The sequence below is a fragment of the Varroa destructor genome, unplaced genomic scaffold (genome assembly GCF_002443255.2).
Source record: "Varroa destructor unplaced genomic scaffold, Vdes_3.0 BEIS01000003.1, whole genome shotgun sequence".
Taxonomy (NCBI): Eukaryota; Metazoa; Arthropoda; class Arachnida; order Mesostigmata; family Varroidae; genus Varroa; species Varroa destructor.
Window position 1 is genome coordinate 23,671,669 of NW_019211456.1, and position 15,546 is coordinate 23,687,214.

Consider the following 15,546-nt stretch of genomic DNA (forward strand, 5'->3'; position numbering starts at 1 on the left):
AACATGTTTAATTGTTCATTTTCTGGCCATTATTTGTGCGATAAGTTGCTGAAAGTTTTGGAAAAATTTTCTTCAAACATGTGTGAATATTTGATGGTTTCCAGCATTTCAAAATAGTATAAGAATATCCTCTAGATTTGTGAGAAATCCTTCTAGCAGTTAATCTACATGTTAGTAAAGGTCAAAAAATTAATTTTATAATAATATCAATCTTCTTTATTTTAATGTCATATCTGTTTTTGTTTACAGCAATTCTTTGCTTTGTGCTTCTACAGCTTGTAATGCACAAAAAAAACACGTACATTTTGCCTTGTACAGTCGAATTGCTTGTCAGATTGAAGACTAGACCTAGAGATACTTGAGGCAATTCTTTGTAAAAAGTAGATATCTAAGTCGTGCGGCATCTACGCATCGTAAGCCATTTAACGTCGTTGTACTTAAATCGATAACACGCATTAGTTAATACGGCTATTCTGATACTGAAAAAGTGCATAATTCAGTGTAATTTGTTATCATTAGCTCAAATCAAGGAAAAGCCGACAAGAGGGACAAGGTAAAAGCAAAATGAGTGTGCAAGAACTTCCAAATAGTAGGAAAAACAGATGTGAAAAGAAACCTAATTCTTCTTGGTGCCGCGCTACATCGCGTGCCACCTTAACGTGGTCGTCTTCGAAGTCAAAACATGCACTAGTGCAATAACAAAGATCAAGAAGAAGTATGATTAATAATTGATTCAACGTAGCGTAAATTAGAAAAAAAAGTAGTCATGATTGCTAATTTGGTTTAAATTAAGTCAAAAAGGGACAAGGTAGGAACCTTTTCATAAATCCGAGAGAAGGAAACCACATAAAATGAAACATGGGATAGCCTTTCGGTAAATTGCGCAATTGTCATTGTAATACTAGATAAAAACCGATAAATATTTTAACTTCAAGCAAGCAAGCGCTTAAATAGTTGCATGATTCATCGTTAATAGCTGCAGATTTCAACCGACTAACCGAATTGGGTCTCCAAAAAAGCCGCCACAGGGCAGGATTTCAAAATATGCACGTTTGGTAGTATCGACCAATTTCATGGACTATGGGTAGTTATCCCCACCCGGCAGCGTTCCGCAGCCACTCAATCGTACGAATATTTTAACACAATGGCCTGTATACAATAGGGCAATCCTATGAAATAAAGAGAGAGAAAAAGTAGAAACAACTTTTCAGGTGCATCTACAATTGAGCAATCTTAAGGGCATTCTCTAAATATCAACAACATACACTACGTAACCGATTCGATTCAATAACAAACAAAAAGACTACTAAGGAAATTTCTGCTTACTAACGAATAATGAGCAACAAGGGAACAAGTTACAACGATTATTAAAGGCCATCGAAAATTGTCGTTCGAAAAACAAGCACGAAGATGTGAGTTTATAAAACATGAAGAAATATTCATTGTCGACTAAAACAAATGTAATAATCAGACAAGGAGAGGCAGAAACTTGATAAGCAGTAGAAAGACGGATAGAAGGTGGGCGGTGGATGACACAACGTTTATATTTACGATGATCTTACAAAGCGAAGGTTGGCAATTACGTAAAACACTTATGTTTTAATGTTGGAAATATCACAAACGACTCCAAGGACTACGACTGGACACTTCTTTTATGTTTATATGTGTCAAATACATAAAAAAAAAACTACTTTGAAAACTTCGATCGTGCGTTGCTTGGCAGTGCTGTTGAGTTGGTTATTTGTTAAACATTGGCTACTAAACTATTATTGAAATTCATGTTTGAAAAGTACGAGATTACAAAAATGCCACGCATGGATTGTTATTGTGAATAAAAGCAAATGTAATGATAAACTGCAATCTTAGAATAGCCCGTTGATGTATCATAAACCAAACCTCGTCATCATTATTAACCCTATGATATGCATGTACCACAATTTTTCCATCACGCAGTAGCCCTCCCCAAGGATAAGTCGGTTGGTTCGCTACTGTTTAGGGTATTCACGCAGCTGAAAGAAGGTGCGCGAGGTTTTCATTATACGATGGCTAGCCTCAGTGTTCAGACGCCTGAGGTTTCATTTGCCCACAAGTTTTACTACTAAACGTTATTGGATAATTTCTTGGGATTGACTATTGCAACAGTGAAGGAAGAACATGCCCCCCTGAAGAAACGATCGGAAGAAATTTCACCAGGTCGTTTGGAACAAACTTGGTGAATAACAGGTCAATAAAGCTTTGAGCAGAACCACACCCGTTTGAGATATTTGTGTAAAAACAGGTGAATGAGATCTGCGTTTTGAAAATCAGATGCCTGAAGCAGTATTATTAGCAGTACTGGACGTAAAAGTTCGAACATCTATATGGATGAATGATATTTAACCAAAATGTTTAGTTTCATACAACGAGCCATAGTTAACTAGCTTTTTCCGCAATATGTCGCTGGTAACAACCAGACTGTAAGTCGGTCCTAGTGCTAGGGTAAAGCCAGTGAAACCTATGATCCTATGACGCCAGCCCTTCTGAGAAATGCACATCGTCCTTTTTAGTATGATGTTTCTGTTTATGCAATCGAACGTTCATTTTCCACTTTTAAGTTCCAATCCACTTTAAGTAGCAGGCTAACATGCTGGGAATCGACACGAATGAACGGTTTTATCGGTACGACATAAGCGCCTCCAAATATAGACTGGTCGAATTCCTGAAACGGTTCAACAAATTGTAGCCTTGGACACGTGCTCTACCGTCACAACTAGCCTCACGCAAAAGAAAAGCCACTTCGGAAACTAAAATACTGTAGATAGAGATACACATGAGTAAAGCTTGAAACTTAAGAGATTGTGAATGATATTTTCCCTTTTATCCTGTAAAGGATGAATGCCTATTTATGACCAGAAATGTTGATGTTTTTTGTCTTCTTTTTCTGTCATGTAGCCGACACATGAATTTCATCGGTAATCCTATCGATAGTGATTAATAATCCGATCTAAACTGAAAAATTTTATTTGGTCTAGGTAACGATAAATCCGTGCAATTCACTAACATCCCCTTCCTTCAATAACTGGGATATTATTGCAAGCAATATGTAGTCCCAAGAATCGATATATAATAAGAGGAAAACAAACAGCAAATTAGCACTGCACGTAAAGCAGCTGGCGCGGTTGCTTCCCCATCACTGCAAGGTTTAACGCAGATTCTCTTGCCCATTGCACGTGTCTAGGTTTTGCATTTAACTTTCTACTTTAGCTGTAGAGCATAGCAATGACGATAATTTTAAAAACAGATCACCTCTTCCATCTGCAGGCAACGATAGCAATCATAACAACAATAACAGCTTCTGCTGCAATAGTGATGATAATAATAATAAACGCAAATTCGACGCACATTCGGAATGACAGGAAACGCGAAACGCATACTTTGTTATTATGATTTCGAGAGAGACATGGGCAGCATTTATGTTATCCTAACATTTGAACTTTAATGTTTATCGATAGATTGAACGGTTGATTTCATGGAGTCTACGGTTCTGTGATTGGTTTGATCCGATCGATGCTCCGACTACGCAAAAGTCGTTGAAGTTTTATAGCACGAATTGAAACATGAAAGTTAGCCGGGCAAGCAAACCTTGCTCTTCTGGGGGCTCATCGGAAAATACGTCCGACAGTCTCGAGGATGAATTATCTACACAACAGGAGCTTCCAATCATAGACGTTCGTGATCAGTGTCCAAAGTACGCAGCAATTGTTGATGGAAGGCTTGGAAAAGTAAGTGCGCTTGTTAAATCGATCTAACAAAAATCATCAGTAAAACATTTGAGAGAAGTGACGCAACATAAACATATGATATTGTCAGTTATTATATGCTAATCTACGTGCCTGTTTCGTATTATTTCTCTAATACAAGCACCAGAGCGCCACAACACAAATCTATACTCCATATATAACTTGTATACGAATAAAGAGTGCGATAGTACCTAGGTATACAAGCAGGACTCTTTTAACCTCTTGTTTCAGACAATGTCTTTTATTTCATTAGGACCCTTGTTGTGTAGAACTCTACCTTCTCCAACAGAATGTTCAAAACTATGTGTCCTTTGTGTTAATATTTTGCCTAAGCTGTATCCGTATCGCCGTATATGTTGTCTATAATTATTTATGCACCAACTTTGTTTTAATACATCTTACTAGCCATCAATAGAAGATGTCGATTCCCTTCAGTTGGAGCTAGAGACTCTTCTTGTAGCTGTCGTACAACGAAAGCAACAACTTCGAGAGCAGTTAGAGGCACTTGACCACGATGAGCCCGTTACGAATCGAGACCGAAACCGTTTGGAGCGGGATAAAGGAGAGAAGCATAGAGCCTCGTCGCCTCTTCAAGGCGGTTCGCAGAGTAAGAGAGCAAGACCGAATACTGCTGAACATAAATCTGCCAAAAAGGTTAGATTAGATTCCTGAATAATGTATGTTGGATATCTAGAAAACGTCGAGCACGAATCCTTGTTTTAGTACCACTTTCGTTATATTCTTATCAGTCGATATAATAAGCCATGAGGTTGATTTTTTAAGAAACACAGTACCCGAATACACAGGAAGAGCAGAACCGTCTTATCGATATCCTGATGAAATATATATATATATATATATATATTGCGTTATCTCTTATGGAATAACAGAGTTCGAAGGACAAATATGGAAAAAGTGGTCTAGCATTCGGTATTGAAGTGGTGACCGAAAACGTCAGCCACGATGCAGGTGCCACGGTGAGTCCAGAGGTAATGAAAGGACCAAAAGAACCTGGAGGACAAGCTGGAAAGGCTGGGGTACCACCTTTGCCGTCCAACGATGCACCTCACCAATTCTGGGCTTATCTCGGCGAGTACTGCAAACCCTTATCTGATGAACATATTCAGGTTAGTTACTAAAATACCAACTCCGCTACACTTTTCTAAATTCTCAAAATCTTTACAAAATAGCAAGGACAAAGGTTAAGTATTAGATTCACCCTTAATACTCATGTACATTTTGTAGAATACAGACGTGACGTATAATCCTTTAAAATTTCGTTGCGATTTAAGGCTTTTAATGTACTACATAGACGTAAAATGAAACAGAACTTTTATAACACAAGCCTCTAAAAATTTTAGGTACTTGAAAACCTGTTAGAAGCTCAAGAGGCAATTAAATCCTCGGACTACGTAAAAGTACCTGCATTAGGTACGCACTATACTGTCAAGTGGGCCGAGGATGATCTACTTGAAGAACAGAGAGAGGCAGCTTCGGATGCTTCAACTGTCCGACTGATCGAAAATGTGGAAACGGTACCTGCATTGATAAATCATTACCTCACAGACCATTAGACGTGCGATCATGCAAACCTTTATATCTATCTAGTAGGCTTTAGCATGTCGCGAAAGCAATTGGTCTAGTAAAGGTATGTGGTAATAAAGCAATATTAAGCTTATCACTGCGCATAAAAAAAATGAAATTTAAAACAATAGGACACTAATGGAGTTTGGGCACTGGTATTTTGAATATGTCCCTAAATAGGTGCTGCATCAAACTACGAAGGAATCACTTAGCGATGAACGCTATGGGACCTTGACGCAACGCTTGATGTCATGTCTTATTGAAGAAAATGTGATCGGGTTTTCAAGAGACAAACTTCCTATTGTCGTACCCCAGCGGCAAACCGTATCGTCCTCGAGCGCCGCTTCAATCGAGCAACGGATTCGGCGAGAGCTTGAAGAACTTGGTGTGATGCAATCGCCTGCCCAAAAGGTAATTATAATAGAAACGTTGTTGTTGTCAGAGACTTTGTTAGTATGTATCAGATGTACTGTATTGGTTTATTCTAAGTCTATGGAAGCCGACTTTTCGATAGTTCAGTGTATTTTTTACGCCTGTTCTTTTCGAATTTTTGAAATTAGGCGGCGGATCAAGACGATGAAGTGTTTCTTGAACTTCGTAGGTGCCAGTCCCAGTTAATATCAATTTCGGCACAAAACGTACGCATGCTGCACGCACTCCTTGAAGCCGCTCGCCGACGCCAAGTTATCCAAAAGCTGGAAGGGCGTTTGCGCCAAATCGACAACGATATTCTTGAGCATTTTTGGCGACGGCGAAATAGCGCTCGATCATCAAGGTCCTCGTCACTAACATTGCCTCCACCAAGTAAACAGGACAGGGAACAGTTACGAGCACTACTTGACGAGCGAAAAGCAATTGCCGGTCAATTGGATGCACTGTCTGCCGGGGAGGCAAGTGTTGCGTAAATATGCCAATCGAGAAATACTCATTGCAACATTGCGTTAGGAATATAGTCTCAAAATTAAAATACTTATAACCGCTGCCGTACCAGTGACAATACGAGAGTTGTCACCTTCTTGAAATACACATCCTCAAATTCAAAACGGTTTGCTATAATTTTTTAAATGAAATTTTGTGAAGCTGTGAAAAGACTTCCAAGACGAATTTTTGCAATGATTGTCTGTTCCATAACCAGTAACGCGAGTTATGGATAATCGAGTTTGTATTATAATTTAAACTATGTTCCTACTATCATGGCCCTTTTCGTACGTCGTCATGGTGTGCAACTAGGTTGCTACTTGTAGTAAGCATGCGCTTGAGCAATCTAAGAGCTCTTATTATGAATAATGAGTTTGTGATGCTGGAGTATACAAATAGGTAATAGGTATCCAAATATATTTATGTTGTGATGGAATCTATGTACTTTGATATATATATATATATATATATATATATATATATATGTTTTTCATTTTTAAGTTCGCTACTAATATGAACAAGAGGAACGTTAGAATTCTTATCATGGTCTTTTCAAGGTATTAGTCTTTGCATATGGATTATGCAACGATAACCCGTACAATAATATGAAAGTGATAGTTGTCACAGTTGGTCCTATTCTGCATTAGGTTTTTGTTAAATAAGGAATATATGTAGCTCGAAGCATCATTACCGGTCAACGAGGACGACACGTAAAAATAAATCGCTCTATACTGGATAGGAAGAGCGTGTCTCTCATGGAAAAAGTACATTTCGTTGCTCAGTGTTATTCTAGCTATTTCATATTTACTGTATGTTTGGTGTTATCCTTGTGTGATAGCCATTTATTGGAATATGATTGTCACACCAACCAAATAAAAAGGTAGTCCAGGACAAGCAAAATAAGTGCAGCGGTTCTGTATGAGCACAAGGATACATGCATCCAGCAGACGCCAGCCGTAACATCAATTTTAAAAAAAGTCCTTGTAAAAATGCGTGATTTTAATTTTTAAACCAAATTTTATAGTGATTAGTATTTATTCGCTGGAGTGTACTTTTTTAATTTGGAAAGGGAATACATTTTCTGAAAAGGTGTACAGTTTTTTTCAAACAGTGTTAATTCAAAGGTTCTTTTGACGTTTAACTTATACCTCAAAAAAGTATATGTTAGAAATAATAATAAGTTTTTTTTATTTAACCGTTGTAAGCAGAGTTTATTCAGGTTAGTGACACTAATCTATTTTAATTTTTCAGTTTCTAAATATTCCTTTAATGATTCTACTTCGTATTTCGTGGTTCTTTAAACGGTTTTATTTCTAGGAGCAAAATTGAAAGGCACACGGCCCTCACGCGCCATGTGATTTAGATCAAATTATAGTACAAAATAATTGAATGAATTATGTAATATGTTGTTAAATATGTACTAATATTTTTCAAGAATAAAGATCTTCACCAGACGTTGTCAGTGATACGAGATGCTTAAGCTCTTACTGCTTAAAACGTACATAATTCACTTTCGCACGGCATTCAGACCTTCAACAACTGGCTCTAGAAGCAATTCAGAACTTGTAAGGCAACATATATTATAATGTGCAGTTACTACAATTTCTTGGTTAGGTGTGACCGTATACATTACGGCATTAAAGCATCAAAAAATGGAGCCAAAGATTGTAAGAGCTGTTTTCTGCGTTTCGTCAACTAGCTAACGAAAAAGAACATTTAGAATATTGTCTAATCGAAACGTAATTTTATTTCGGTCATAGTGATTAAGTGCAGCGTTCTTCGTTCTGCTAACGACAGTAAGTTATACCTTGTTTTTGGCATTTTCTAGGCAGGAATAATCTTTATGAATTATTCCCTTTAACATGTTAACCGAGACTGCTTCGTTACTTCAAGTGCTCTAAAAAATTATCTTGGCATTGGCCGAGTTCATTTTGACAAATGAAACTACCCAGCTATGGTCCTTAGATATCAGCCAGGCATTAGTCGAAAAAAAGCATGAGAAAATGAGAAAAACATCTTCCCCTTAAGGCAATGACTTCTAACAATAAGCTGTGTTATCGCTGTCATAATTTGTTTAGACCTTGGTGAACTGCACCCTGGTAAATCATTCTAAAATGACCGGAATATATCTTGGTATTGAAAGACCTAAGACCATAACATGATGAAGTTTTCCGTAGCACGATTGACGTTAAGAATTTTTGGAATCGCGGAACACCTATTAAAAGCAAAAGATTCTGTTCATCATTCACTGTGCTTCCATTAGAGATTCCCTTTCTTTGGAGCACAGTACAAACCATTGCATCGAAAGCCTCTTTTGCCTGTCCAAGTATGTGAATAGTATCGATTGAAAAGTCGTTAAAAATATATGCCCATCTAATCTGATGTCTTACCGCGTAATGTTTGAGCCTGCTAAACCTGACCTTTGCCTATAAATACTGCATGCCTTGCTCTTGAATCTTCTCCGTTTTGATCATACCTGTTTTTATCATAAACATATATCTGGAGTAAGATGTAGCTTTATTCTATTCTGTTTTACATTGTTTCACGTTTGAATTGGTTTCTGTAATGATTTTATGAGCAATGTTTATATTTTATGTACTCTTTCGTACTTAGCTCTGTATGGTTTAGAGGTATGGTTTTTGCACCTTTTTGTGTTGAATCGCCCAGCTCGCTTCAAGCGGAGATCACGTCATCATTTTCGACGCCCGACCGCCATCTTGCTTAAGGAAACGATATTGCGGCAAGTTGGACAACTACACCAAGTGAGTTTACCTAGTTGTATTTATTGTTGGTTGCATTCGGGTTCAGGACGTTGTCGATCGCTGATTACACGGTAGGTCGACACTTTCGTAATGAGTGTTAGAGGCGGATTTTCAGCGGGGTTGCCGTTCCATACATAGCCTGGGTCCATTTAGTATGCTTTTTCAGCCGGTTCGTTGCCTTATTAACTAGTGGGTCCTTGCGGCCGTCGTCCTAACTGTGTGTTGTCCAATGTACCGTGTGGTATGTGTGTGTGTCTGGGGGTCGACGCATCTGAATATATTGCTATGCGTACATAGCCATTATGGAGCAGCAGCAGCAGGAACAAACACGGCTCTACATTCCGCCGTGGCTCTCTGAGACCACACCGTGCGTCACCGGCATCCTGTACCATGCTATCTTAGCTGTGCTCAACTAGAATAACTGTATGAACATGTATTACTACTAACTTACGTCTATGCCGTGATTTTATCTGCCGACATAGCTGCTGCTGCACTAACAACTCCTAGCGGCTCGCTATAATGATGACCGATTGATTGACAAAGTCAAATTTGAGTGTATTACTAGCACATGTGTATGCTTCCCGCACCGACTCGATGTCGTCTTCTTTATCAACTTTGTAACCGAACTTGGTTTCGTTTTCCGCGTTCGGTTTAATGTTAAAGGGGTGTTCGTTCGCATTAAGCTGCTTAACTTCGCCAGTACTTTTCTGTCCCGATTTTTTGTTCGTTTATTGCCTTAAATCGAAACACGAGGGCAAACCTATGCTGTTGTTGTGAAATCGTCTCTTGGCATAGCAAATGTAAATCCCGTCGTCGAACAGCATCGTAGCCTCTATTTCGAAGGTATTTGACTGTAAGGGCTCGTTACTGTTACTATATCACGAGTTGCCGTTTGTGTTCGTCGATCCGGTGACTGGGCTGTGCCAAGCCGTTTGTTCTTTGGTGCCACGACGTGAATTATACATGGATACAACAGTGGTAAATGTATAGACAACGATCGCTGTAACTTAAACTGATCGAACGATCTGATACTATTAAGGAACCAAGTTTTATTTGTTGGTTATGACTCAAAAGGCCATCTAGCAGCGACACTGAATTTTCATGTTTTATTTTTATTGTCATTGCTTAAGGTATTTCAACTTCTGCAGCAGTAGGGGGCGGCCTGGGAGATGGTCAAGAACAACGATCTACTGAGGTGATTAATTGGATCCCAGTTCTTGGCATGAGCTGGCCACTTTAATAAGAAGTGTGTTTTCTATGGCCTGAGCCAGTTATAAATCTCACGTATCTAATTCTTGATTCGTCGTTTTATTTTATTAATTTCTAATAGTCTCAACCTCTCGACAACAGAGCTTAAATGGCTCTCGCATGAGCTGCCCCTGCAACTGTAGCAACCAGCGACTTCTGACAAAACTTCGTATTATTTTGCTCCGTGTGGCAAAGTAAACAACGAGGCACGACTAAGTAGGGAAAATGCTCCATGGTTCCCATAAACATATTCCGCGTTTTAGTCGACCTACCTAATCCACCGGAATCTACCATAAACTGACTCGTTGTTTGGCTCCGCGCTTCTCAGGATTCGCGTCCCGTTGAAAAGCGGCGAAGAGTGATTATTCACAATATTAATACGTTTATATCATGTCAAGGGGGGTGGGGGAAAGACTAACCATGATAGAAGCGTAATACGTGCAATACGGCCACAAAATGTCGTTACTGCCTAAAGCATTGCCTTTGAAATTAGCAGAAGAACTGTTTTCATGCATTCATTTGAGTAATCTTTAAATGTGAACATTCTCGAGTTTGCCTAAAGATGTTACCTCAGAATCAATAAAACTCCGACCTCACAGAATCAGTTATTCACACAGTTTAAATAATGGAAGATATTAGTATCCTGATTCGAATAGTTACTCTGTAGGTACAATGCGTACGTAGACATTAACCGAACACACTTGTGTAATTGGCAGCTTTTTTTTACATATTCGTGCCCTCTTTGTGTGGCGGTCCATGTATGTACACATAGTGAATACTATTATACTACATATTAGATATCAAGCGCTTTGTGCGTTTGATGAACAAGACACAGACTTACCTTTTCTGTTTCATAGTCCCAGTACTGCAGAAATTCAGTAGTCATTTTCGAATCGTGTTTTCCCCCATACTTAAGTTTGCGTAAGAGAGGAAAAACAGTGACTAAGTACGAATACGTTGTTTTTTGGCAGAAGTTATTTTTTTGCAAGATCCTCTCAATAGCTTATCACCTCATTAAGTGTGGCGTTACTAGGTTGTAGATTGTCGGTATTTATCGGTGTCATCACCGATTAGTGTTTGCTGCAATCACACATGAGGGTATGAATCGTTGTTGTTGGCTGACAAAAAATAAACACCAAACAAATTGTTATTGATTTGTTTATCTTCGAATGTGCTGCTTTGTTCTACAATTGTTCATGTTACTGCTATTCTGATATGGTGATTCTGATGCACTGCGGCGAGTGCGTCACGAGGTGGGGATCTGCGATGGGTTGCTCGAAAGCTAATGGCGGTTACTGCTCCTGCCAGTCATGTTTGGCGGTGATAGTGGTTATGGCGGCAGTAATGCTTCTACCACTTTGGCTGACAGTGTGATTCGAGCCGCAGGAAAGTACGTGTATTTGTTCAATGGCACGTTCTTGCCATCGACGTGGCTGTGTGTTATGGGTGTTGTGAGCAGCAGCTGCGGCTGCCACGCCAGCGACTCCGAGCCGAATGAACCGATCTCGTGATGTCACTTCTAATTAGAATATTACGCACAATATACCCAGAAACTGGCTTGTTTTCCTTTCTGGTTACTAATAGCAGCAGCAGTCCAACCAGGTTATTAGCTGCATAACAAGAAACAACATTCAAGTAGCGTACACTAATGTTATTTGACAATGTCTAGTGTAGTAACTACAACGCATGACTGTCCTGAAAAAAAAGATTTCTGCACAGAAGTCCACTATGGCTGAAATAGAGAGAATTAATTGATTTTATTACCTCATGCCCGAAGAATCACTTTGGAGTAAATTTTTTTGCGCTAGAACCATTAACGGCCCTTAGCTGAATTTTTAGATTAATGTTAAGAAATATTGCCTTTGAAATTTACGCTATAGCAGAGTGTATTTAATTAATAATGAAGGTATAAACGCTTACAGCTACGTTGTTAGGTTGAATCTATTGCAGTTTATTAAGGTTAACAAATTGTAGGTGATTCTTTGGCCCAAACGAATAGATGGCATAATACGCGGATGTTCATCTCCTTTTTAGTGAGACCGTGAAACAGTTTTACGAGTAGTTTTACACGTGTCAGTCATTTGATATTATTCATGATAAAAAAAACCTGTATTCGCAATTTTTTTTAACAGGGATGAGATTTTATCTAGATGCAATCCATATCAAATGGGGCTGATTATGGCCTCTAATGGAACTCTAATGGAATTCAGCCAATGTCAGTCTTTTTTACAGATTTTCTAGAGGCGCAAAACTACAGCCTAATCTTATTATCAGAAACATTCAATGAGTGAACCCGCAGCAAAGAGGACTCGAGTCCTCAATGGGCATTATTCGTACGGGAGTGGTGTGACAACTACCCCTGTTTCATGACAAACAAAGTGTTTCCTCGTTGATGTCTCTTTAGCCCCTGAAAAGCTGACATTTGTGCTTGTAATGCTAATCAGCGGAATAAGGCAGAAAAGATAATTTTTTCGATCAGTTGCGAATAAACCGCTTTATTAGCTGATACTGCCGCAAGAAAATATCTGTAATAGTCTCGGAATACCGATTATTTCTGGTGTATTAACACAAACTGATCCCATTACATATACGCACGGAATACACTTAGATGCCGTAGATACAGTTCAGATATCTACAAAAAAATAATCCTTAGATATCAATGAAGTAAATTAGAGTACTTTTTCCTGAAGTATACATTGTGCGTTGTTGCGTGCTACAGATTGTATTCTAGAGTAGTGATAAGCATGTTCAGTAACTATTGCTTTTTCTCAGGAGCCTCTTGGATCGTTTCGTTTCTCAGTGATATTATTACTGCTTGCCTGGGTTCATTAAGTCTCCCACCGTTTTTCTCTATTGGTGGCTAACTTTATGGTAGAAACGCTTCATCCAGTCGTCATTATTCTGGGCCGACTGCTGATGATTTAAATTATACTATCAGTTCAAACTTGATAAACTTGAGCATGGATTAATGATTTTAGTACGAAAATCTGTGAAAGTTATGTACATTGTGGCCTTTGGCGCCACTGTTATATAATTTCAATTGCATTCAAAGCTGTACGGGCGTGAACTTAGATCCTAATTGTTCAGACCTAAATATGCAATTACTGACAAATCTACGACATGTTTACTTGAAGTAAAAAAAAACCTTTACCTTTCATATTAGACGTTTCGCGTTGAACTTTTCGATCCCCTTCAAATAACAGTTCATAATTATTAGTTGAAGCGATGTAAAAGAAGCATATAACAGTAATTATTTGACCTTGTTTTAAGGTACATACTGCTATGTGATGCATTTGTTTTACTTGTTTTCAGAACGCGAAGTAATTGATGATTATCTTTAAAGCGGAATAAATTTGACAACGGACAAGGTGTGTTTCAAGTCAAGTATCGTTACGGTGACGCTAAGGTTTAATACAAACATCATTCGTGGTAGAGACTCAGTGTGTGAAAAACAATATTTGACTAAGTAAGGAGACCGGCGACCGGTGTAGTGAGATTAACGAGGAGCTAGTGAGTCAGCAAGTGAGTGTGTGTTCGGTGACGCGTGCAGCAGGCGGAGATGACGTCGATAGCAGGCACCATGGATGGTGGAGACGACCAGTCCTGGAAGGCCAAGCTGAAACTGCCACCGAAAGACAACCGTAAGAAGACTTCAGATGTCACTGATACTAAAGGCAACGAATTCGATGACTTTTGCTTAAAGCGCGAGCTACTCATGGGCATCTTCGAGAAGGGCTGGGAAAAGCCTTCGCCCATTCAAGAGGCTTCGATCCCGATCGCCCTGCTTGGCAGAGATATCCTTGCTCGAGCAAAGAACGGTACAGGTAAAACGGGTGCATACACAATCCCTGTTCTTCAAAAGATCGACCCGACAAAAGACCACATTCAGGCTCTGATCATCGTGCCAACAAGGGAGTTAGCTCTTCAAACATCACAGATTTGCATCGAAATGTCGAAACATATGAATGCACGTGTCATGGTCACGACTGGTGGCACCAACCTTAAAGACGATATTATGCGTATCTACGAAAACGTTCATGTGATCATCGCCACGCCGGGTCGTATTCTCGATCTGATGGAGAAGAAAGTGGCGAAGATGAACAACTGCCAAATGCTCGTGCTTGATGAGGCTGACAAGCTCCTCTCACAGGACTTCAAGGGGTTACTAGATCGTGTGATCTCGTTTCTGCCACAGGAGCGGCAAATCCTTCTTTATTCAGCGACGTTTCCATTGACCGTTGAAGAGTTCATGCGTCGCCACCTACGGAACCCATATGAAATCAACCTCATGGAGGAGCTCACTCTTAAAGGTGTGACGCAGTACTATGCGTTCGTGCAGGAACGCCAAAAGGTTCACTGCTTAAACACGCTTTTCTCGAAACTGCAGATCAACCAATCGATTATCTTCTGCAACTCAACCCAGCGCGTGGAGCTGCTCGCAAAGAAGATCACAGATCTGGGCTACTCCTGTTACTACATCCACTCAAAAATGTCTCAACAGCACAGAAACCGCGTGTTCCACGACTTTCGCGCCGGACAGTGTCGTAACCTTGTGTGTTCGGATCTGTTTACGCGAGGCATTGATATTCAAGCGGTCAACGTTGTCATCAATTTTGATTTCCCGAAAAACGCCGAGACGTACCTTCACCGCATCGGGCGGTCCGGCCGATTTGGCCACCTCGGCATTGCTATTAACCTTATCACATACGATGACCGCTTCGCCCTGCACCGCATCGAAACGGAACTGCAGACTGAAATCAAGCCCATCCCAAAGCAAATTGACAAGAGCCTGTACGTTGCGGAGTTCCAGCAGGTCGAGGATAACTAAGATGAAAATCAAATGGCAATGACGGAGAACAGGTGGTAAAGGAAAAGGCCGTGCACACAAAACACTATTGTACGAGCCGGCTGCTTCTTTGTATATGATGCGATTGACTGATTCATTCATTGATTTATTTTCATGTAGATTTGCCTTTATGTGGATAGTGATGATAATGATGAAGCGGATGAAATGCGATCCGACTTGGATGAGTACGACGATCATAACGGTGATCATAGGTAAGATTGTATATGTCAAATCAATGACATATATACAATTATGATGAAATGCTGATACTATACAATTAACTATAAAGATTATAATCGATGATGCATGGTTGGTTGACTGTTAAGTGTCATACAAACAAAAATCACCGCAGGCTTTTCACGCAAGTTCAGAGAGATAGAAAGACAAACACGCAGACTTGGTATCATAT

General features: G+C 39.5%; 2 protein-coding genes across 4 annotated transcripts; both read left to right on the forward strand.

Moving 5' to 3' along the window:
• Positions 1 to 3,269: 3,269 nt before the first annotated feature.
• On the forward strand, positions 3,270 to 7,752 carry LOC111247329 (transcriptional adapter 3-like). Its single transcript, XM_022798116.2, has 6 exons — positions 3,270 to 3,761; positions 4,185 to 4,433; positions 4,670 to 4,906; positions 5,141 to 5,314; positions 5,544 to 5,774; positions 5,924 to 7,752. Exons 1-6 carry the CDS (start codon positions 3,597 to 3,599, stop codon positions 6,266 to 6,268), a joined length of 1,401 nt encoding a protein of 466 aa, XP_022653851.1. The 5' UTR covers positions 3,270 to 3,596; the 3' UTR covers positions 6,269 to 7,752.
• A 1,226-nt stretch (positions 7,753 to 8,978) lies between these two features.
• On the forward strand, positions 8,979 to 15,540 carry me31B (ATP-dependent RNA helicase me31b). Of its 3 annotated transcripts, none has more exons than XM_022798118.2 (2): positions 8,979 to 9,114; positions 13,604 to 15,540. In XM_022798118.2, exon 2 carries the CDS (start codon positions 13,851 to 13,853, stop codon positions 15,117 to 15,119), a length of 1,269 nt encoding a protein of 422 aa, XP_022653853.1. In that variant the 5' UTR covers positions 8,979 to 9,114; positions 13,604 to 13,850; the 3' UTR covers positions 15,120 to 15,540. The 3 variants fall into 3 exon arrangements, with proteins under 3 accessions (XP_022653853.1, XP_022653854.1, XP_086839393.1); XM_022798119.2 differs by lacking the exon at positions 8,979 to 9,114 and adding an exon at positions 9,157 to 9,466; XM_086983267.1 differs by lacking the exon at positions 8,979 to 9,114 and adding an exon at positions 9,484 to 10,021.
• Positions 15,541 to 15,546: the final 6 nt, after the last annotated feature.